Here is a 22,906-nt window from a genome sequence, read left to right on the forward strand (position 1 = left end):
GCTCTCCCCCGGATGGAAGCAATAAAATTCTTGTACACAATACACATACATCCTGCCTTTATGTACATACATCTGTTTATAAGAAAGAACACATGTTCTCTTTGCAATCTGAAACCAGGGACCAGCACCTGGATAAATGGGAGGTTTGTATCACACATTCACCAGTACGTGTGTTGAATGTAAGAATGTAAGAAGACAATTACTCAACACATATATAAAGAAAAATCAAGTGCACAGTGTGGTATGTTTATTTTATGAATTACAATGAAACAATCTACTTGCTTCCTTTGATATTTGTGCGTTAGCTTAGTCTCATAGAGTGGAGCCCCTACTCAGTTAGTTCTGTTTGTTAGTTAGAATTGTGGACTGCATGAGACAATATAGATCTGTTCCCCTGGTATAAGAATAAATGTTTCTAATAAAAAAAAAAAAAAAAATCTGTTCCCCTGGATGGTGGGGCTCTATGGCAATATACCCTGCTGAGGTTCCTCCCCAACCCTCTCCTCCCCAAACCCCACCCTCTCCAGGCTCCACCCCCAAAATCTCCAGGCATTTCCCAACCCAGAGCTGGTAACCCTGTGTGGATCTAAGGGTCAAACTACAAATGACAGTAGACACTGGTCCATTTGCAATTGTTGTGAGGCCCCAATCTGGATCAGGCGTGTAGCGCAGAAGCCCAAGGAGCTCATTCTTCCCCTATGCCCATGGGGGTGGGCTATTTTTGCTCTTGAATAAGGGAGGACAATTGCTCCTGGGGCCATCACACTGCATGCCCAGTCTGGATCAGGGTCTCACGGCAATTTTTAGAACACTACAGATGCTTTTAAAACGACATTGATGGTCACAGGATGGACCCATGCCCATCATCACTTGTAGTGTGGCCCTGAGTGAGTACCCTATTCCTCACTTGTAAGCAAAAGGGAACATCATATACACAACAGATTGTACATATCTTCACTGTAACTTGTACACTGGGCTAAAGAGACCTGTTGAAGCTACTAGAGGGTCCTGTGTGCTACCTACAGAGCAGGACAGAAGGGTGAACTGAAGAAGGGTGGGTAATATCACTCCTATCCACAACTACGCCCCAGACAATACCTCACTTACAGACATGCACAGTTTGTGTATATGAACTTGCAATCTGTTGGTAAAAAACAGAAGCAAAGCTGCCTGTTTGCAGGGCTAAGTCAATGTGTGTGTGTGTGTTAAGTGCCGTCAAGTCGCTTCCGACTCATGGCGACCCTATGAATGAAAGTCCTCCAAAATGTCCTATCTTTGACAGCCTTGTTCAGATCTTGCAAATTGAAGGCTGTGGCTTCCTTTATTGAGTCAATCCATCTCTTGTTGGGTCTTCCTCTTTTCCTGCTGCCCTCAACTTTTCCTAGCATGACTGTCTTTTCCAGTGACTCTTGTCGTCTCATGACATGACCAAAATATGACAGCCTCAGTTTAGTCATTTTAGCTTCTATGGTCAGTTCAGGCTTGATTTGATCTATAACCCACTGATTTGGTTTTTTGGCAGTCCACGGAATCCGTAACACTCTCCTCCAACACCACATTTCAAAGGAATCTATTTTCTTCCTATCAGCTTTCTTCACTGTCCAGCTTTCACACCCATACATAGTAATAGGGAATACGATGGCATAAATTAATCTAGTCTTGGTGGCCAGTGACACATCCTTACACTTCAAAATATTTTTTAGCTCCTTCAGGGCTGCCCTTCCCAGTCTCAATCTCCTTCTGATTTCTTGGCTGCAGTCTCCCTTTTGGTTGATGGTGGAACCAAGGAATAGAAAGTCTTGGAACAATTTCAATTTCCTCATTGTCAACCTTAAAGTTGTGTAATTCTCCTGTAGTCATTACTTTTGTTTTCTTGATGTTCAGCTGTAGTCCTGCTTTGGCACTTTCTCTTTTAACTTTCAGCAGTAGTCGTTTTAAATCTTTACTATTTTCTGCCAATAATGTAGTGTCATCAGCATATCTCAAATTATTAATGTTCCTCCCTCCAATTTTCACTCCACCTTCATCTAAATCTAATCCTGCTTTCCTAATTATATGTTCTGCGTATAGATTGAAGAGATAAGGAGATAAAATACATCCTTGTCTGACACCTTTGCCAATTGGAAACCATTCCGTTTCTCCATATTCTTTTCTAACTGTGGCCTCTTGTCCAGAGTACAGGTTGCGCATCAAAACAATCAGATGTAGTGGCACACCCATTTCCTTTAAAACCAGCCATAGCTTTTCATGATCCACACAGTCAAAAGCTTTGCTGTAATCTATGAAACACAAGCTGATTTTCTTCTGAAATTCTCTCGTACGCTCCAGTAACCAGCGTATATTTGCAATATGATCTTTAGTGCCTTTTCCTTTTCTGAAACCAGCTTGAACATCAGGCATTTCTCATTCCATATATGGTAACAGCCTTTGCTGTACGATTAGTCAATAGAAATGACTAATTTGAACAGCTCTGGGGAACCCCAGCAGACTTTGCTAGCCTGACATTGAGATCATTGCGCATGATTAACTGGTTTCATGTTGAGCTTTTTCAGTTTATTTGAAAGTTTATTTTATTTATTATTTTGTATTAATTAGTTTTATACCCCGCCCAAAGCCGGGCTCAGGGCGGCTCACAGTATACATTCCAACAATAAAATCAATTAAATACAATGAAACAACGTATTAAACCATAAAATATGATCTCAGAACATCAGAATAAATAAAATAGGTGATGGCGCTCATTAACACAGACCCAAAAACCGCTGTGGCTTACCGGCAGCCAGGGTCCCCATACAGTTACCATAGTATAAGATACAGTGGGGGTGAAGGTAGGGAGGCCAGCTCAGATGGAAACCGTAGCTGCCCTCAACTGCAGGCCTGGTGGAATAACTCCTTTTAACAGGCCCTGCGGAATTGTTTAAGATGCCAAAGGGCCCGGTCTCATTAGATAAGGAGTTCCATCAGGCCAGAGCCTGGGCCAAAAAAGCCGGGGCTCTGGTCGAGGACAGCTGGACACTCTTTGGTCCGGGGACCACCAGGAGATTATTATTTGCCAAGCGCAAAGCTCTCTAAGGGGCGTACCAGGTAAGGCGGTCCCACAGATACAAAGGTCCCAGATCGTGTAAGGCTTTAAAGGTCAAAACCAGCACCTTGAACCTGATCCGGTATTACAGCTGGAGCCAGGGTAGTTGTCGGAGCACTGGCTGTAAATGTGCCTGGGGCGAGGTCCCTGTAAAAAGCCTTGCCGCAGCATTCTGTACCAGCTGGAATTTCCAAATCAGTCACAAGTAGGATTGTCAGGTCCCTCTTCACCACCAGCGGGAGGTTTTGGGGCGGAGCCTAAGGAGGGCTGGGTTTGGGGACTGGAGGGACTTGAATGCCATAGAGTCCAGTTGCCAAAGCGGCCATTTTCTCCAGGTGAACTGATCTCTATCAGCTGAAGATCAGATGTAATAGCAGGAGATCTCCAGCTAGTACCTGGAGGTTGGTGACACTAGTCACAAGTGCAACCATACATGGAGTGAGTTACAGTAATCCAGCTTGGACGTGACCGTTGTATGGCTCACTGTGGCTAGGTCAGGGCAGGAGAGATAGGGCAGTAACTGCCTGGCCCGTCAGAGATGGAACAAGGCTGCCTTGGCCATGGCTGTGATCTGAGCTTTCACTATTAAGGAGGCATCAAGGATCACACCCAAGCTTCAACAGTGGGCGCAGATGTTAATTGTACACTGATAAGAGCCAGGAGCCAGTACCCCACCCCAGAACTGACCAGGCCAAGCCACAGGATCTCCATCTTCGATGGATTTAATTTCAGCGGGCTCTTCCTCAGCCAACCAGTCACAGCGTTCAAGCACCTGGCCAGTGTGTCAAGGGCAGAGTCCAGATGGCTGTCCATCAACAGATAAAGCTGGGTGTCATCAGCATACAACAACCCAGCCTGAAACTCCAGACAAGCTGGGTGAGGGAGCACATATAGATGTTAAATAATATGGAGGAAATGATTGCATGGAGGAAATGATTTCCCTCAGGGCCTCGCAAGTTCTCTGTTCTAGTTGTAAAATCCCCTTAAGCTTTTTTACTCTATGCGTTCTAAGGCTCCATTAGGTCTTTATTTCTAGAGTTGCCAGGGGAAACAAACTATTATTGGAGATAAATTGCCTATGTACTCTTAATTATATAGCCCATGTGCACATTTACCATGCTTTACAGGCAGAACAACAATCTTCACAAAACCCCTTTATGACGCTAAGGTGACCATGTAAAAGATAAAGGTAGTCCCCTGTGCAAGCACCGGGTCATTACTGACCCATGGGGTGATGTCACATCCTGACATTTACTAGGCAGACTACGGGGAGGATGGTATTTTCCCTTTTTCTCCTGCCCAATTGGCCAGTGGTTTTCTTGAATAGATGTCTGAAACCAACAGCAGACTGGATGAAGGTAAATAAACAAACTTGAATCTAGACAAGACTAGTAAGTAATGGATAAGCAACAGACCAGCTGACTAGGGAAATGTTCATCCTTGATGGGATCGCATACTCTTCCTTAAGGAGCACAGGAGATGGTTCCTAGCGTAAGGGTATTCCTCTAGCCAGCATTGCTCCTGGGTTTTTTCATGGCAGTTGTGGCCCAGAACACCTTTTACCAGCTTTAACTGGTTCATCAACTGCACCCCCTTTTGGAAGTTAGTTGGTGACTATCATTCATGCCCCTGTGACTTCCAGATTAGATAAACAATGCAAGGGCCTGTTTTTGAAGATGGTTTTAAAAACTGCGGTTGGTACAGAATGTTGAACCTATTCATTAACCAGTATTAGTTGTAGGGTTGCCCTGCCCATTCTGGTTTGGGAAATTCCTGGAAATTCTGGGGGTGGAGCCTGGGGAGGGACCTCAACAAAGCATAATGCAATAGATGTTATCTCCAAAACTGCCATTTACTCCAGAGGAACTAATCTGTGTCTTCTGGAGACCAGTCATAATTCCAGGAGATCTCCAGCCACCACCTGAAGGTTGGCAACCCTAATTAGTTGACAAGAACATATGACATCTGTGCTGATACCTGCATATCATTTTTTCCAGGCCTAATTCAAAATGCTGTTTTTGATTGTTAAAACTCTACCTATCTGGGCTTTCAGAATTTCATGGAACGCCTTCTGTGTGACTCTTCCCCTGAGGTTTTAAAATATGACAATATATGCTGGCCATTGGCCGTAACAAATAAACAACAGATATGATAATGAGGCCCTGCTCAAAGTTCAGTGTCTAAGGACAGAGGTCCCCAATAAGGTTGCCAGGTCGCTCTTCACCACCGGCGGGAGGTTTTGGGGGCGGAGCCTGAGGAGGGTGGAATTTGGGGGAGGGACTTCAATGCCATTGGCCAAAGTGGCCATTTTCTCCAGGTGAACTGATCTCTATCGGCTGGAGATCAGTTGTAATAGCAGGAGATCTCCAGCTACTACCTGGCAGTAGTAGTACCCCCATCATTTCCATCACATCTATTCTTCCATGAAAACGGGATTTTTCTCCCTTTTTGAAAAATATGTACCAAGACATAGTCTAGTCCAAATGGACATTGTTTAAGCTTTTCGTATGAATAACTTCTAGAAGTCTCCTTTGACTCTATAGAAAGAATTACTTATGTGTATATAATTAGTGTTTAGTTTTGTATGTAAGTTTCCATTTACACTCCACAATTGTCTTCACCATTTTTGTAATACACTGTTTGATACTTTTGCATATAGAGCTGTGTACTGGTTTTCTTCTAACTACATACTGTACAGTACAGGTGATCTATTGTGTTTGACTACCTGGCAGTTGGCAACCCTAGTCTCCAATGAGATGCCCATGGGCACCATGGTATCAGCCATCACCTTTTCTGGGGCCCGCCAAATATTTTCAGAAGGAGGTCGGTAGGGCTTATGCCCAGCAGGGCTTCTGATTGGCTGTGCAGATTAAAAGTAGCTAAACCAAACAGAAAGGGGAAGAAAAACCAACCCAGAAAAGCCAGGTAACTAGGAAGGTGACAAAAATGCCTAATAACAGAATAAATATTACAGTGTTACATGTGATAAATGAACAAAATTTTAATATAGTACAAATAGTTTAAAAACTTAATTAAAAGCAAACTTGTTTTGGCCACAAGAACTTCCTCAGTAGTACAAATTGTTAAAGTACACCCCATAAAAAAAATATTCAAAATACGAAATACACCATTTCTGACCAAAGCTTTAACACACACACACACAAAAGAAGTAGGGCCAGTTCATAAACTAGATAATTCCCCCCTTCATTTTTTGACCCATTTAGGACCACCAAAAATAATTTTTGAGAATGTTATTTTTCATGGTCCAAATGTCTCTGTAAGCAAGGTCAGAGTGACTCGTAGCTCTATGGCAGTGGTGGCGAACCTATGGTACGAGTGCCAGAGGGGGCACGCAGAGCCCTCTCTGCAGGCGCGCGCGCCATCGCCCCAGCACATCTAGAGAGTTGCAAATCCAAAGAAAAACCTCCCATGCGTTTTGGCCATTTGGTCCCTCCCCTCGCCCGCTGGCCACGCTAAGACCCTGTGGGATCAGCCCGGGCCTGCCTCCCACCTTCCTTTCCCTCCTGCTTCCCGGAGCCTCCCGATGGGCCTTCAAGCAGCTTCGGAGCAGCAGCAGCACGCGGTGGGGCAGGCATGGAGTGGAGAAGCCGGGGGGCGCTGCTGCCGGCCGCCCTGGCCGGCACACAGTACGAGAAGTACAGCTTCCGCGGCTTCCCAGCTGCCGAGCTGCTGCAGCGCGCCTACATGCTGGAGCAGTATGAGGGTGAGGGCTGGAAGGAGAGCGTCCGTGCCCTGGAGGCCAGCCTGCGCCTCCACTGCCTGCTGCGCAACAGCAAGGAGCACTGCCACCAGGAGTGCACTGGCGGCGAGGCGCCGGGGGAGCCCTGGCTTGGCGAGCCAGCCTCCGGCGTCGCGCCGGACGAGGGGCTGGCTGAGCTGGAGCTCTTTGGGCGCGTCCTGTGGCGCGGCGCTGCAAGCGCGGACTGCCTGTCTTCCAGCTCCGCTACCCGCCAGCCGAGACCCTGCGCGACTTCCAGAGACGCACCCCTTACCTGTACCTGCACTACGCACTCTGTAAGGTGAGGGGCGCGCCCCCCGGAGACCGTCCGGCCGCTCGATACTGTGCAGAGCGACTCTACTAGCATGGGATGAAGTGGGGATGTTAATGTATGAGTTGTTTTTTCTAAACTACAACCTCAGTATTCAGGTTCAATTGCCGTGTTGGCACTTTGCGATAAATAAGTGGGTTTTGGGTTGCAGTTTGGGCACTCGGTCTCTAAAAGGTTCGCCATCGCTGCTCTATGGTGTGTGTATCCATATACAGGCGTCATGGATTGAGGGGGAGAATGATCTTTCGGTGAAATTATGTCTGTCAGAAATTGATGGCACACAGAGGCTTGGTGAGGTAAAAGTTCAAAACAGAGTTTATTAATAACAGCAATGTAGGATGAGGATTTAAACAGGCAAATGGTTTCAGAACAGTAATAGGTTGGTCATAAATAAAGAGTAGACACTTCACAATTAAATATGTGCACAAGAGAGGATTGGTTGTTTTCAGATTCAAAAAAAAAAGGTAAAGGTCCCCTGTGCAAGCCATGGGTCATTCCTGACCCATTGGGTTTACGTCACATCCCGACGTTTACGAGGCAGACTTTGTTTGCGGGGTGGTTTGCCAGTGCCTTCCCCAGTCATCTTCGCTTTACCACCAGCAAGCTGGGTGCTGATTTCACCGACCTCGGAAGGATGGAAGGCTGAGTCAACCTTGAGCCGGCTGCCTGAAACTGACTTCCTTTGGGATCGAACTCAGGTCGTGAGCAGAGCTTTTGATTGCAGTACTGCAGCTTAACACTCTGCACCACGGGGCTCCTTGTTTTCAGATAGTAACACTAAATTCACTTCAAAATGCTGGATACTGGTTTTCACTGAGAAGCTTGCTTTAGTTTATCAGTTCAATTCGATACCTTTATTGGCATATAGCTTTCGTTTATCAGTTACTTGTTCAGATTTCACTCGGGTTTACTTAAAACACAAGGTTGCTTCAGTTTCCTGGAGTAAGAAACTACACGAATCACTTCACCAGTTTAATCCTTAAACTGGACTGGGTTCACTCTGGAGTCTAGAGAATAATTCTCCTCGACCCTTTAAAGGATTTCTCGCAAATATACCTTAGTTGACTTCCCTCTCCCCGGTTTTTGAGAACTGTCTTTCCCTCAGAGCTATCTCCCAGTTTCAATAGCAAGATGCATTCTATTCATTAATGTCCTTATGAACCAGCTGCTGACCCTGGCTTGGTCAAACAACTTAAATAGTGTTCCTTTGATTTTAACTCCCGAGGACAAATCCTCCTCAGACAGCCCTGCGGCTCTCACTAGCTGCTTAGAGCTCTGTCCGTAGTAACTTGGGTGCTGAACTGATTTCCTTGGCCACTCCCAGAACTCCTTAGCTGTCAATCAACTGGCCTCCTAAGCCCAAACAACTTCCCTGGATTCTTGCATTCTTCACAACAGGAAACAAAATACAACGGCTTAAAGTAACATTGGCCATTTACGCACGGGAGGTTTTGCCTTGGATTTGCTGCTCGCTAGATGCACATTTCCCCCATGCAGATTCTCAAAACTCAACAATTATCCCCTATGCAGAGTTCTGAGAATTTGGATGGGAGGAAAGTGCATCTAGAGAGCGGCAAATTCAAGGCAAAACCTCCCGTGCATAAATTGCGATTGTTTTGGTGGCTACTGTCACCACAGTGTGTTTTTATTCTCTGCAACACCTCTTTCCCAATGCATTTTTAATATTTCCCTTCATCTCCCCTGCACTTGGGCTTCTTCTGAGTGGTTGGCTCCACCTCCTGTGGCAGCCATTTTGTAGTTGCGCCCACCACCCTGTGTCAGAATTCCAAAGGTACCTGCAGGCTCAGAAAGGTTGGAGATCCCTGCTCTAAGGAGATAAGCTTGTAATATACCAGGAGCAAGCCCCTTTTCTGTGGTGGCTCTATGGACTCTTCCCTGGTCTCTTTACGGAGCCAGCTGAATTTTTTTTTTTTTTTGCTTTAGCTGTCATCTGAGAATTAAGTGGATTTTTTTTACTGTTGCTTTAACAGTTTTAAATTATTGTTACAAACTACTTTAATTGGATTTCATGCTTATGATTAAATGTTTTGTGAGTGACCATCATTGTTGGAAGGCAGTCCAAATATTGTAAATTAATACATTTTCTTGACTGGGGGGACAGATGGAAGAAGCAACGGACTCTAAGCCAGAAACCAAGCTAGAAGCGAAGCAGGCTGCTTCAGAAGTAGTCATTCTTTATCTGATTAACAAAGCAGATAATGCAAGATGGACTAAAAATGCTAGACAACCAGTGTGGTGTAGTGGTTCAGAGCAGTGGTTTGGAGTGGTGGACTCTGATCTGGAGAACCGGTTTTGATTCCCCACTCCTCCACATGAGTGGCAGAGGCTAATCTGGTGAACTGGATTTGTTTCCCCACTCCTACACATGAAGCCAGCTGGGTGACCTATCAGCCCCACCTATCTCACAGGGTGTCTGTTGTGGGGAGGGAAAGGGAAGGTGATTGTAAGCCGGTTTGAGTCTCCCTTAAGTGGTAGAGAAAGTCGGCATATAAAAACCAACTCTTCTTCAAACATGAAAGTTCCTGCTGCTGTTTACATGAACCCAATTAACAGCACAAAAGAAATTTCCCAAAAGAGTCTATGAACGTACTGTAGGTGATGCACAAGCACAATGGATGGCACTGGGGTTGCCAGTTTTTTCCCTAGTGGGAGCTCTGTGCTTTTGACACCTGCACAGCAAGCACAAATTCAGCAGCTCAAGCTTCTCATGGAAGAAGAATTGGTTTTTATACGCCGACTTTCTCTACCTTTTAAGGAGAATCAAACCGGCTTACAATCTCATTCCTCTCCCCACAACAGGCACCTTGTGAGGTAGATGGGGCTGAGAGAGCTGTGACTAGCCCAGCTCTCTTCATTTGGAGGAGTGTGGAATCAAACCCAGTTCACCAGACTATAGTCCTTAACCACTGCACCACGCTGAACAGAGAGAATAAAAACTTCACATGCTGGTTTTTCTGTTTGCCAGGCAACTTTTAAAGGCCTGTTAGTAGTAGCTTCTAGCACTCCGCATTTCCACATTTAAAAAAGAAACACAGCTTCCAGTTTTAAAAGCTTATCTAAAGCACATGTTTACTAGTAAAGGAGAAAAGGCTTGTTTAGATGATCTGGAGCTAGGCTATTCTGAAATTAAATATTAGCCAAATAGTTAGAAGCACTTACTATTCTGCAGCACTTTAGATGTTTTCAGTTTCTGCAAAGTGGATGACAACTCCACTTGAATGAGACGGTTTTCTTTATGGAAGTTAGTAAACTGCCTAGGAGGGAGGTGGCTGTGGCTTCTGACAGATTTCATCAATACAAGGCATAATCTTGTCACTTTCCTTCTTGCTCAACTCATCTTTCCGCTGTTGACTTAGCTAGGATTGTGTTCTGAAAATTCATCTGTTTATACCCAGGATTCATCTGAAAATCCTGCTTGCTTTAGGACATCTCATGCAAGAAAAGCTATTTTAAAAGGCAAGGTTTGTGCTAAGATGCACATTAGACCGGATCTCAAAGAAGGGAATTTTAAATACTGATGCCAGCTTTTTATTGTGCAGTTGTCAGAGCCAACAAAACTGCATTGCCTTAACTGTTCCACAAATCTGGGACAAGTTCAACTCATTGATGGTTTATGGGACTGTGAGAGATGTAGAAATACCTCTGGATTAGCAAAGTTAAGGCCATGTTGAATTTTTAAAAAATTATTTGATGCAAACCAGAATCAGGCAAAAGATCTGCACACTAAGCAGGGTTTGGGATGCCTAATGAGAACATTTTGTATGTTCTGTACACAAGTTGCTGTTCTTTGTGTAAAATATCCCTATATATCAATTATTTTGATTAGCAAATATTTAAGCAAATGATTGACTGTGTTCCAACACACACCCTACATCAGTGGTTGCCAATCTTTTTTCACTTGTATACCCCTTGGCAGGCCACTTCCATAAATTATACCATTACCAAACCGTTTGTAATTAATATAGCTGCTGTTATTTCAAATGCCTTTCTTCACCATTATTCAATTTTTTTCATGTAGCTCTAAATGTCTTGGTTTGCACCCCTGGTTGGGAACCACTGTCCTACATTAAGGAGAGTATGTAATCAGTGGTGCATTCTATGGCATCAATATTTCCATGGCATCATCTGAGCCTTATTCTTCGATAATGAGGCGAGAAGAGCTGTACTTTCCGAGTTGCATTGTTGTAACCCTGGATAGTATTCGTGTATTTTGTCCTAAGCTAAACAGCTTGCCATTGAGAAAGCATTTTTTGTTTTAAGTGCCTACGTGCCTTTTCCCTCAAACCCCCTTAAGCACTTTGTTATACCCTGTGATACTCAGAAACATACCTGATTATCACATGTACCTTCTTAGCCATCTCCCAGACCCAACTAGGCAGACTGACTTTTCTCCTCACAGAACAGGGGCAATAGAAGCTACAGTTGATAGACTGTCCGTGCAAATGTGGACATACTTCTGCACAAACACCCTTTCCTCTTCATTTCCTGCTCTATCAGGTTCCTGTTTCTCAACTTTGCCTATTTACACTGTCCCACTGACATCCCTGCCTCTAGGTCCCCTCCCCTTTTATTTTCCTTAGCCTGTTTTTCATATGGCTTTTCTGACACAGTTCTCTTGTCCCTAGACCTGTTCAAAGCTTTTCCCAGCCACGCTTGAATTCCCATTAACAAAACAATGAAGGTTTTAAACATTTTGCTGAGAGCAATTGCTTCAGAAATCAGAATGCTTACTATTCCATGACATCACAGCAATTAATCAAATGTGTGGGGAGTCTTTATTGCTGTAGAGGTTGTTACTCTGGAGAAGACCATGGCTCTGACAAATATGGCACTGCCAAGGTTCTCCAATGCCTATTCTGTTGAGAATACATACCCCGCTGCTAAAACTGTGTATTTAACATGCAAACTGTACCCATACTAATAATTACCCATGTCCTTGCCCCTGCTTTTCTGCATACACCCAGGATGCAGCAAATAGGAGTACCACAGTCATTATGTTTCTTTAACAAATGTAAGAACCACACCCTGGCCAAGCCCCCTGACTGTTCATACCATCCAAGATTTGCTCTCACATGAAGGTTGTATAAAATTCACAGTGCACACACAGAGTACTGCTCCATGATGAAGCCATTTTATTGTTAAACTATTTCACACAGCAGCATTATATTCACAAACAGATTAGTGCTGACAGCATCCTAGCATTGCCTTGAATGCAAAAGTGCAATGGTCAAAGTGGCTAGACCCTAGCAGTTCTAACCAAAACGGCCAGGCGGCCATATGCAATTTTGCTAACTTTATTTTTTAAAAGTGCCTGTTGTCTGTGCTTCAGACAGGATGGCTCTTGTGCCATACACTGTCGTGTGGTATGGAACACCACCCCACCCCCAAAAAAACCTGTAGCTTCTATATGGACAGGGTACTTGCAAAGCAACCTTCTGAACAGCCTTACAAGCCAGTCCTTCAATGCTCAGAGGAGCTGTGTAAAGCCTAGCTATTTTTGAAAACTTGCTCAAAAACACAAGGTCTTTCAATATGTTCTGTAACATAATATGGTTGGGGGTCCTTTACTTCTTGCTGCCATATCATTCCCTCCACCATCACCAAAGCAATCCACCAGATGTTTGACCCCCACCCCCACCCCATTTTGCCCCCTGCCTAGCCTCTGGGTGGGGTACACACAAAAAAGGGAGGCCCACAAAACACATCTGTACTGTTTGTACAAGTCAGTAAGCTGTTACCCCCACTGGTTTTCCCTGCAACATAGAAGCAGACAAGTGGAATGTACCTTTCAGTAACCACTAAAAGGAGTGTCTTCAGAGGTTTGAAGTCTGCTTCCTAGTTTCAGCTCCTCCTTATTTCACTAAAGAGAAAATTCTTCATAAAGCAAGAGCACACATGATATGGACAGAAGGGAATACCATCCCAACTACCTCACACTGAAAACATGAAAAATAAGAGACTATTGCAAACAGGCAAGTCACAGTAGCACCTGTGGCTTGCACAGCACCGTTTGAGATGTGGGCTGTGAATATGTAGAGCCTTCATTTCAAAAGTCAGTATTAAACTCTGAGGGTTCTGACTGTCAGATACCAGCGGCAAACGAAGCATCCACCTCAAGCTTGGAGTGAAACCCTCTGTATCCGATTCTCACACTGAGAAAATAATGGGGCTGGAGTATGAGCTAAGTGCCAATTTCCTCAATAAGATGAAATGTGCCCTGTTCTTTCAAGGCAGCTGGCCAAAACACAGGTAGCTGTGGAAGTTAATGAAAGCCTGTAGGACTAAATCCTTTATCATCCCAAGCACCGAGTTTTCCTAGGGGAAAGATATGACAATTGAAAGTCCTGGCCATGCCACAACAACCCCTGTTGCTGTTAATATGTTTTAAGTTAAAGTTTAGGACAACCAAGGCCAAAGGATATGCTGCTAGAGGTCTGTACTGTACAAAAATTAGGTTGAGTGACCACACTGGAGAAAATATCCCAATAGATTTTGTGAAAAGAAGCTCACAAGAAGGTAGCGAGGTATATTTCAGAGACTCATGGCTACCATGAGCTGGGTTCTCTTTTTTCCGAGGCTAGTATTACCCCTATGGATTTGCACCACAATGAAAATCCATGTTCCTTGACAGTTTTGCCTAGGAACAGGTCAGGCTACACAGCAGAGCATCAAGACTATAACGGATTAGTATCCAGCACTGTCTGAGCAATGAAGCCCCATTCAGATATCTACTTCCAAAGCTATGGCTAAGTAGACACCTACTGCCCACCACACCAAGGCCTCCATCTTCAGGAGAGGATGAAATAGTTGCTAGACTAAGTCAGTCCTTCTCTTCTCTCCCCTCCCACCCACAACTGTCATGTCAACATAGGATAACGGAAAGCATTACCCTGCAAAGACCTTGGTCAGTATCCTACCACTCCATGCATGAGCAACTCATTTTCCTGTATTCCTCTTTTTGCAGTCACTTCCCTGAGAAGATCATGGCCCATGGTTACAGGACCACATGGAGAAACAGCTACACAAACTAGGAGGGGCTGCGGCAAGGAGGACAAGGAGATGAAATCACTCCTCTTCTGCAAGCACTGCTCTACTAACAAAAGGGGTAGACTTCACCCATGAGTCCAGCCCACTGACCCTCATGGCTGTTTCTCTGCATAAACCCTGCAACCCCAGGGGTCAGAAAGCTTCAGGAAAGAAAGGAATATGGAAAACTGCAAGTGCCCTCTGCACTCAGATGATGGAATACAAGCAATCTTTTACCTGAGGCAAATACATGAAAGATGGCAAATGGCTACCGTGCTAGACAGGTTTCTTAGCCACAGCCAGAACTTGCACTCATCCTTCGTGGCAAGCAAGCATCATGCCAGCTCACTGCAGTTCGCACATTAAACACATTTTCTTCCCCAGCCACATTAAAATTGTTTTAAATATAAGGCTTTACAATACTACATTGCACATCAGTCTCTAGTGCTACTCATAAATAAGAGTTCTACAATCTTCCCAAGTGTTATATCCACTAAGCAGTTTTATGCAACAGAATAGGCCAGCAAAAGTCTTCAGAGCAAAGGTCCCAACTCTGATTTATTGCTCCTTCCAACAGTCCTCTTGGTGACTCCATTGGGTGCTGTGCCCTTTTAGGCTATTTCAGCTAATGGTGAAGGTATCATCTTCAGGAAAGAAACTGTAGAAGGATGTTGCTTGCTTGGCAGCATCACGGATTTGATTTGTATGGGATAGTTCTCCGCTTTGAACTGTAGAAGTCTGGAAAAAAACAGAAGGAAACTGAACTTGCTACCAGAAGGAATGAGGCAAATATGAACATATGGAAGAAAGCAGGTTTCAGGGCATCTGCCATCCAGCCAAGGCCTGGAAATGTCAACTATGCCCTGGATGCAGCGTGATTTTTAGGTCATTCACTGCCAAAATCTTCTTTCCCTTTCTTCAGATAGAGAGCCTCCCCTCACCAGCCATATTCCCTCTGCCTGTTTAGGCTGTACATCATCCACAATCCTCACAGCAATTGATCCTGTCCTATAATCTGACCTACCGCCATCACATTAGGGCCTTGGGGTAAGCAGAGTGAAATGCTGTAGTATTCCTGCAGTACAGAAGCGCTAGCTACGGCTACAAGCTGAAACACATTTGCCCCAGAAATGCTCCCTTGAGAGCCAACTTCAGTGCGCACTTGTTCATCTTCAAATGTTCCAGTTTTTCCACTTATTGTACTTGACAGCAGATGGGGACCAACATTCAGTATATGGCAACTGTCACACAATTTTATTTTACTAAGGATGCTGGCCTTTAACATTACTAGTCAGGTAACATCTCTTTAAGAGATGACAAAACAACCCAATGCTGGGTTTTGCATGACAAATTCAAGAGTTAAAAATTCCAAAACGGAAATCAATGCATTTCCATTTATTTTGAAATTCCATTTCAGTGTTATTTATTATTGTTGATAATGTTTAGCTTCATGCACAGGTGAACAAAATCAAAACTGGCACCCCCTTACCTTTTATGCTTGTCTGCTTTCGTTTCAAATGCCTTGAGGATTCAGCCTCAAAGCTCCCCTGCCCAGGATTGTCTGTCTTTGCATGTATCTTGAGAAGCACTGCAGAGCTCACACTGTTGTCTCTGACACAACTGTTCTCCTTTGAGTGGCTCAGCAGATCTTCAGGTGACAACACATTGATATGGGAGATCTTCTCCCATTTGTAGTCCCCTTCAAGTGGGGTTTCTGTTTCAAAGTCAAAGTTCCACTTGCGCTTGGCCTCCTCCTGCTCCACCTTCATCAAGGACTGGAAGTCCTTCTGGAGTTGTTCATGATCAACGGGCCCAAAGAGGTTCCTGCAAAGCTTCCTGCTGCAGGATGACCGCAGGGTGTCCTGAGACAGAGGCATTTTCTTCAACTGTAAAGAAGAGAAGCAATATATGGTTATACTATGCAGATACTTTGACCTGTAAATACATCTCCTGTAAAGGATACACTACAGAACCAAGCAACACTTGAAACCATTCAAGGTTTGTCTAAATAATCACAAAAACCACGGAAGGTGCTCTACAGTGCGTATGTCTACTTTTTCCACAGCAGACTGCACTGTAACAGAGAAGAGAATGTAAGCAGCTTTGGGTGCTTTCTTTGGGGAGAAAGGCAGGGTACAAATGAAAATACATAAATAAAAATTTATTTGGAAGCCATTTCCAGAGTAGTATCACCACTTTAAGATTAAATCTTTTTCCAACCATGCAGCACAGCTCTGTATACTTCACTCAGTTATATTAGGGTTGGCATGCCAGTCAATTGACCAGTCAAGTATTCTCAGCTCACGACCAATTACTTAACTGTGGTCAATCACTGTCAAGTATTTCAGGAAATCAAGAACACTATTGCTGAGGCGGCAGCTTACTTTACAAAAGCTAACTTTTACCAGTTTCATTTCTTTACTAGGCCACTGGCGGCTGCCCCCTAGCCCTGTCACACCCAGAAGCAAATGTTAAAAGTGTCTCCTGCTGACCACCTGCTCCAATTATTTAAATAGTAGCTGTTACTTTGCTTTATTCTTCCAGCTTTCATGTTTATAGAAATCTTAACCAACACTGTTCAGTGGCAATCCAATAGAAGTGTTTATTTCCTACATATTTCACAGTAACAGCTGACTTGTTGAATTGAAATTAGCACAAGTATCAACCCTATTTTATACACTTGGTCTGAATAAAGTTATTTCTTTTAAAATACTTAACACATTTGTTTTTCATGAGTCAAATGCCAACCCCTAGTTTATAGTCTATAAATCTTAAACTTAACTGTTCCATTATATCTAAATATCTGAAATGTCTGCTTCTGACTTACTCCAAATGATACCGTGGTATTTATTTTACTTTTACAGCAGTGGTTCTTAGTCTTACTACCCACCAAGTATGCAAAATTTCATTGGATGCCCACAAGCAAAAAAAGTGTCCTAAAACAGTACTCCAGACAAGGCAACTTTATTTGAACAGCTATATTTATGACATACCTATGGTACGTCCATCTCAGGCATACGATTTTTATTTGAGCCTGATTGGCACTTCTTGGAGAACCTGTTTCTCCTTTGTCTTGTTGCTATTACAGTATCCTCTCTTTATTTCTAGAAGCTTATCTCACGCATACATTTGACCTAATGGACGGAGGAGTGTATTTGTTTTTCACCTCCGCTGGGAAGTGCATTGCTGGTCAGTTCCTATTTCTACAGGGGGAAATCTAGGAGCTGGGATTTTATCCTCACGGCAGGGTGAGCAGAAGCCATGAAGGCTGCCAGAAACCATTGCAAATGTGGAAAAGGGCCTTCCTAAAATGCCAGTCAAGATTTGTAGTTAACCCTACAGGGATGATATCACCCCAGTTATGAATCATTGTGCTAGATCTTAGATCCATCTGAAGGCATATTCTACCCCCAGATTTGAAAGAGCCAGAGAGACAAATGTATTATAGCATCCACCCACAGTTGTACTAGCACCATCATGACAGTGTTGGACACTTTGTACTACGTATCTCTTTAAGTAGCATAAGACTTCATAGAACCACCTTCAGTTTTGTCACATTTCCTTCAGTTTTGTCACAATTCCAAGTACATTTGTAGCACTGGTATGATAACACTGCCTGTTGCACAGATACAGCATAGATAATCATGTTTCAGTATGAATCACAATTTGTCAAACTACAGGTTTGTCAGACAGACAGCCACTAAAGGCCGCAAGGGTTTCAGCACGTAAGACTTTAAATCTGCACAAGCAGACTGACACTGAAACACTGGTCTGGTATATCCAATGCCCTCATTCTATATACAGTGCTAGTCTTTCGGTCTCTACTGCTTGCTCTTAATCTCCACCCATCCACAGTATGGACAAATGTGACCACAAAGCTAACATGGGGGAAGGCAGTCTACCATTACCAGCACTACAACCTCCCACACCATTATCTTTCCCAAAAAACTAAATGTGCTTAACCAACTACAGTTGAGAAATCTGGTGTCCCACCTAGCCAGCATATTAAGTCACATAGATCAATTTAATCTTGTCATGTGAAAATATATATTTTATACGTATGACTGTACACAGTGTTTGGGAGGCACCATATAGACTAGGAGTGTCAAACGTAAGGCTCAAGGGCTGGATCCAGCCCCTTGAGGGCTCTTATCCAGCCAGTGAGCCAGCTGAGGCAGCCACACACCCACACACACTTGATCGGGGCTGGTGACGCATGGCCTGGCCCAACCAAGTGACATTAATGTCATATCCTGCCCTCATACCAATTTGAGTTTGACACCCCTGATACAGACTTTTGGAGAATCCCTCCACTTCATTTGGGCAATAAGCTTCCAAAAAACAAACTTAATGTTGCCTTCCTCCAATGTTCAGGTTAGGAAGAAACAACAAGATTAAAAATAACAGCATCTTTCATGCTCTCAATATAAACAGCTATGTAGGATGACATCATAGCAAATTTCAGACATACTATTACAAGCCCTGACAGGTAGTGTTGATGCCAAGGACAAGCCTCAACTTGAAAGCTTGTTAAGTAACCACTTCAAAGCACTGGAGTAAAGTGGCAATTGCAGTTCCCACATTCTGATTCCAAGCAACAAGGTTAACCACATTTGCTCTCTTGAGGATAGTCTCACTGGCCAGCCATTGGAATCCACTAAGTGTGAAGACTGTAGTACAATTAGAAGTGCAACCTCCCACTCCACATATTTTCAACTGACATCTGCCCAGCACCCCATCTAAGTTTACACCGTGGAAGTGAAGGCCTAGCCACATGATCACTACAGCAAACAGTAGCTGCAGAAAGTTTAAAATATGCTGAATACTAGCCCATAGCCAGCTGGTCATGTATATTATCTATCACATGCTTCCTAAAACTTAAAAAAAAAAAAGAGTATCAGGGGTTTTTTTTGGAGAAGAGTTTTACTGATACCACAGACCTCCAAAAAGACAAATAAGTAGGTTCTAGATCAAATCAAGCCTGAATTCTCCCAAGAAGCTAAAATTACTAAACTGAGGCTATTTACCAGTGACATGGCTCACTGGGAAAGTTGAAGGAAGGAGGAAAAGAGGAAGACCCAACATGAGATGGATTCAATAAAGGAAGCCATGGAATGGATTGATTCAATAGTCATGGTCTTCAGTTTGCAAAACCCAAACAAGGCTGTTAATGATAGGATGTTTTGGAGGTCATTAATTCATAGGGTTGCAATAAATTGTAAACAACTAAGCAGCACATCACACACTTCAGTTTTTAACCCAATTTCATAACATGTCCTGGCAGGTAGACTTTTGATGCTGTAGACAGGTTTTGTGCTTTAAAATTTATGCATAATGGGACGTGTGTGTCCCATACACACACTTCAGTGAAGGACAGGCTGTACACAAGCCTACAAAAATTATAGATTTTTCTGCCATAACTCGGAGGTCCTGCTAAGTAATTTGGTTCAGTGAATTTCTTTTCACTCTGAATTTGATACCACAGCCAGGGTTGCTACCTCCCCTACACACACAGGTCAAAGTCTACAGGTGGTTTCATCACTACAGCCTCCGGAGGAGGGGGGGACGACAGCCTGCACAACACCTTTCTCAGAAGGTGGCACTTCTACTTCCAGCACAGCTTCATACTTAACACCTTGTTCCCAATCACATCCAACTTCTAGGTCCATCCAATTGCATTTGTCAACATCCATATGTAAAAAAGTCATCCCTCCTACCTTGCCCTGCCTCTGAAGCTGCCTTTTACCAAGTGAGATCTTGGTCCAGCAGGGATGTGTTGCGCACTCTAGGCTCCTGGAGAGGGGCACTGCCAGTCAGCTAGAAGTCTCCTGTATCATGGGTTTTCTGTTCTTTCATGAAGATAATTCACAGCGGGTAGCCGTGTTAATCTGTCTGCAGTAGTAGAAAAGGGCAAGAGTCCAGTAGCACCTTAAAGACTAACAAGAATATTTTCTGGGAGGGTATGAGCTTTCGTGAGCCACAGCTCACTTCTTCATACCATCCCAGAAAATATTCTTGTTAGTCTTTAAGGTGCTACTGGACTCTTGCCCTTTTCTGTTCTTTGTGACTGGTGATTGAACATGGGACCCTTCTGCATGCAAAGTGGATGATCCACCACTGAGCCACAGGCCCAACCCTTGGCCTATTTTTAGAGCACCTCAGAAGAAGGGGGCAGCTCTAGGTTTGACTTTGCACTGCATAAATAGCACCCCCGCCAGCTTTTCTGGTTGCCCTAGAACCATGCAAGGTCTTCCCTAGGAAAAAAACAACCACCACCACCAGCAGCCGACCACCATTCAGGTGAGTACTGCAGGGGCAGCAGCTTCAACTCCCCGCAGTCCACGCGAGCGAGCTGGTTCCCTTCTCCCTGGCGTGCCTGCCTCCTTGCAGCCTCGCAGGAGGCAGGGGCGAGGGGCGAAGGCCTCGGGCAGCCCCCGCCCCGCGGTTGCGTCACCCGGCCCCCGCCCCGCGTCACGTGCCGCGTCGGAACGGTTGCGCAACGCCGCTTGCCACACAGCCCTCGGCTGACCAGCGCCAGACAGCAGCAGCCCCGCTTACTACGGCCCCGCCCCGCCCGCCCAAATGCAACAAAAGCAGTTTCAGGTGCTAAGAGAGGGGGAGGGCAGAGAAAGAGAGAGGGGCCACTGACGCATGGAAGGTTTTGCCGCTCTCTACATGCGCATTTCCCCCTTCCAAATTCTCCAAACTCTGCACGGGGGCTTATTGGGCGCAAACGCACGGGCGCTTGAGCCTCCTTTCTTCCCTGTTCCAGCCAGGATCGAACGCACGGACGTTCCAGGATCGAACGCACGGACGTTCTTCCCTTTTCCAGCCAGGATCGAACGCACGAACGTTCGTGCGTTCGATCCTGGCAGTGCGTTCGATCCTGGCTGAATCCTGGTTGGAACAGGGAAGAAAGGAGGCTCCAGCGACCGTGCGCTTTCGCCCATTGTTGAGTTTGGAGAATTCGGAGGGGGGAAACTGCGCATCCAGAGAGCGGCAAATCCGAGGCAAAACCTCCCGTGCACAAACGACCATTGAGGAAGAAGCAGGGTTTTAAAAGGGGGAGCGGGGGGGGGCGCCCCCGGGAGGCGAACGCGAGCGGCGCCTGCGGCTTCCAGGAACCCCGAACGCGGTTTCTCAGCCGCGCCTCCCCATCGGGCGGGTTCTCCCAACAGGGCACCAAAACAAGACGCGGCTTCGGGAACAAGGAGTTCCCACCGAGAAGGGAACATGGGCGGGCGCTCCCGATTGGGCCGAGAGTCACGCCTGAGCCCCACCCCGACGGGGCTCTGCCTTTCCTGCCTTCCGCCCGCGGGGCTGGGAAAAGCTACTGCTGGAGAGGGGGGGCGGAGGACGCCCCCCCGTCCCCCCCCTTCTGTACAAGGGAGCCTCTCGCGCCCTCCTCCGACAGGAAAGCGCCCAGCCAGGCGAGTCCCGAGCAAAAGCTCTGGGCGCAGCCCGGGCTGGGCCTGCTCTCTCTTACATCAGCCCCGGAGTGACTGTCACTGAGTCACGGCCGCCTGACTCCTCCCTCCCTCCCTCCGCTTTTCCCGCAAGGCACGGGCATGCCTCGACAAGCTCCCCTTCCCCGGGGGCTCCGCAGCACCCCTGCCGTCCGGCGGCGGGAAGGCGCCCCGAGACGCCGGCCGCTCCCCCCCCCGCCCCTCTCGCGACGGGAACGGAGCCCCTCCGACGCCTCTCGCTTCGGGGAGGACGGCGTCCCGCTCCGCGGCTGGCTCCCCCTTGCAACGACCGACCGACCGACCCCTCGAAAGGTGACGCTGCGGGGCAGAAGCGGCAGGTTCCGTGCGCGCTCAGGCGTCGCCCTCCCCTGGCTGGGCGCAAATGCCGGCTTACCAATCCCCCCATCGCTCAACACGGCCCTAACCCGACGCCGCTCTCCAAGCGGTGCTCGCAGGGACCTCCGTGGGCATCGCAGTTACAGGCACGCCGGCGAGAAGAGCCGCGGCAAGGTTTCGACGAGGTCCCGTCCGGATTTGGGGCCCCTTCGAAGGTCTGGGTCTCCCGCCGGCCTCTTACTCGGAAGGAGAGCGGAGGCGCGCCTCCAAAGGAAAGGCGAGCGCCATCCCGACCGTTCATGCCCTTAGGAGGAGCTCAGGGAGAACAGGTGGAGAAGATGACGGCACCTCCCGCGGAAAAGCGCACTCGCCTCAATACCCACGAACGGACTACTAGGAAGCCCCTAGAGCGACCGCGACCCGCTCCGCCCAGTAGTCCCCTGGCCCCGTCCAAGCGCTCGCCTCTACGGAGCTTCGCATCAGGAGACAGAGACGAGCGAGGAGAAGGAAGGGGGCGATGCGCGACACGCACCACGGGCGCGGGATCCCCCCCCCCCCGAGAAGGGCCAAGAGGATCGAGACAGGTGAGCCCCAGGCCGGGGGCGGGAGGCCCACGGGGGCCGTGAAGCCACCCCAGGAGGGCTTTCCACCGCCACCTGCGAGGGACTGAGCGGCACCCGCGCAGAGCGCCACCAAAGCCGCCAGCAGTCAGGTTCAGGGGTGCCCTCCAAAACTGCACGAAAACAGCCCCCCTGGCATGGGGAGGGAGAAACCCCCGAGAACAAACAACGCTCACCTCCCCCGCTCCGCCGTCGCTTCCCGGCTGCAGCCCAGGCGCCCGCTCCCTCTGCCGCCGCCGCACTTCTGACTACAACAGGCGGCGGCTGACTACATAAAGCCCGCGA

General features: G+C 46.4%; 2 protein-coding genes across 2 annotated transcripts; one reads left to right on the forward strand and one right to left on the reverse strand.

Annotated features, from left to right (window-relative positions):
• Positions 1–14,820: 14,820 nt before the first annotated feature.
• Positions 14,821–16,081, reverse strand: CDKN1A (cyclin dependent kinase inhibitor 1A). The gene is made up of 2 exons (XM_056845231.1): positions 15,689–16,081; positions 14,821–14,937 (listed from the first exon to the last, which is right to left on the reverse strand). Exons 1-2 carry the CDS (start codon positions 16,074–16,076, stop codon positions 14,888–14,890), a joined length of 438 nt encoding a protein of 145 aa, XP_056701209.1. The 5' UTR covers positions 16,077–16,081; the 3' UTR covers positions 14,821–14,887.
• Positions 16,082–20,034: 3,953 nt separating this feature from the next.
• On the forward strand, positions 20,035–22,627 carry LOC130473294 (proline-rich protein 2-like). The gene is made up of 2 exons (XM_056844817.1): positions 20,035–20,073; positions 21,614–22,627. Exons 1-2 carry the CDS (start codon positions 20,035–20,037, stop codon positions 22,625–22,627), a joined length of 1,053 nt encoding a protein of 350 aa, XP_056700795.1.
• The last annotated feature ends 279 nt before the right edge of the window (positions 22,628–22,906 follow it).

Source organism: Euleptes europaea, chromosome 2, assembly GCF_029931775.1.
Source record: "Euleptes europaea isolate rEulEur1 chromosome 2, rEulEur1.hap1, whole genome shotgun sequence".
In the NCBI taxonomy this organism is placed as follows: Eukaryota; Metazoa; Chordata; class Lepidosauria; order Squamata; family Sphaerodactylidae; genus Euleptes; species Euleptes europaea.

What these genes read in the sequence shown, in the direction of transcription:
- CDKN1A (XM_056845231.1), bottom strand. Translation starts at nt 16,076, where the DNA reads ATGCCTCTGTCTCAGGACACCCTGCGGTCATCCTGCAGCAGGAAGCTT. An exon ending in AAAGCAGACAAGCATAAAAG is followed by an intron (nt 14,938 to 15,688) that starts GTAAGGGGGTGC and finishes GTTTTTTTCCAG; the next exon opens with ACTTCTACAGTTCAAAGCGG.
- LOC130473294 (XM_056844817.1), top strand. Translation starts at nt 20,035, where the DNA reads ATGGGTTTTCTGTTCTTTCATGAAGATAATTCACAGCGG. An exon ending in ATGAAGATAATTCACAGCGG is followed by an intron (nt 20,074 to 21,613) that starts GTAGCCGTGTTA and finishes CTCCTCCGACAG; the next exon opens with GAAAGCGCCCAGCCAGGCGA.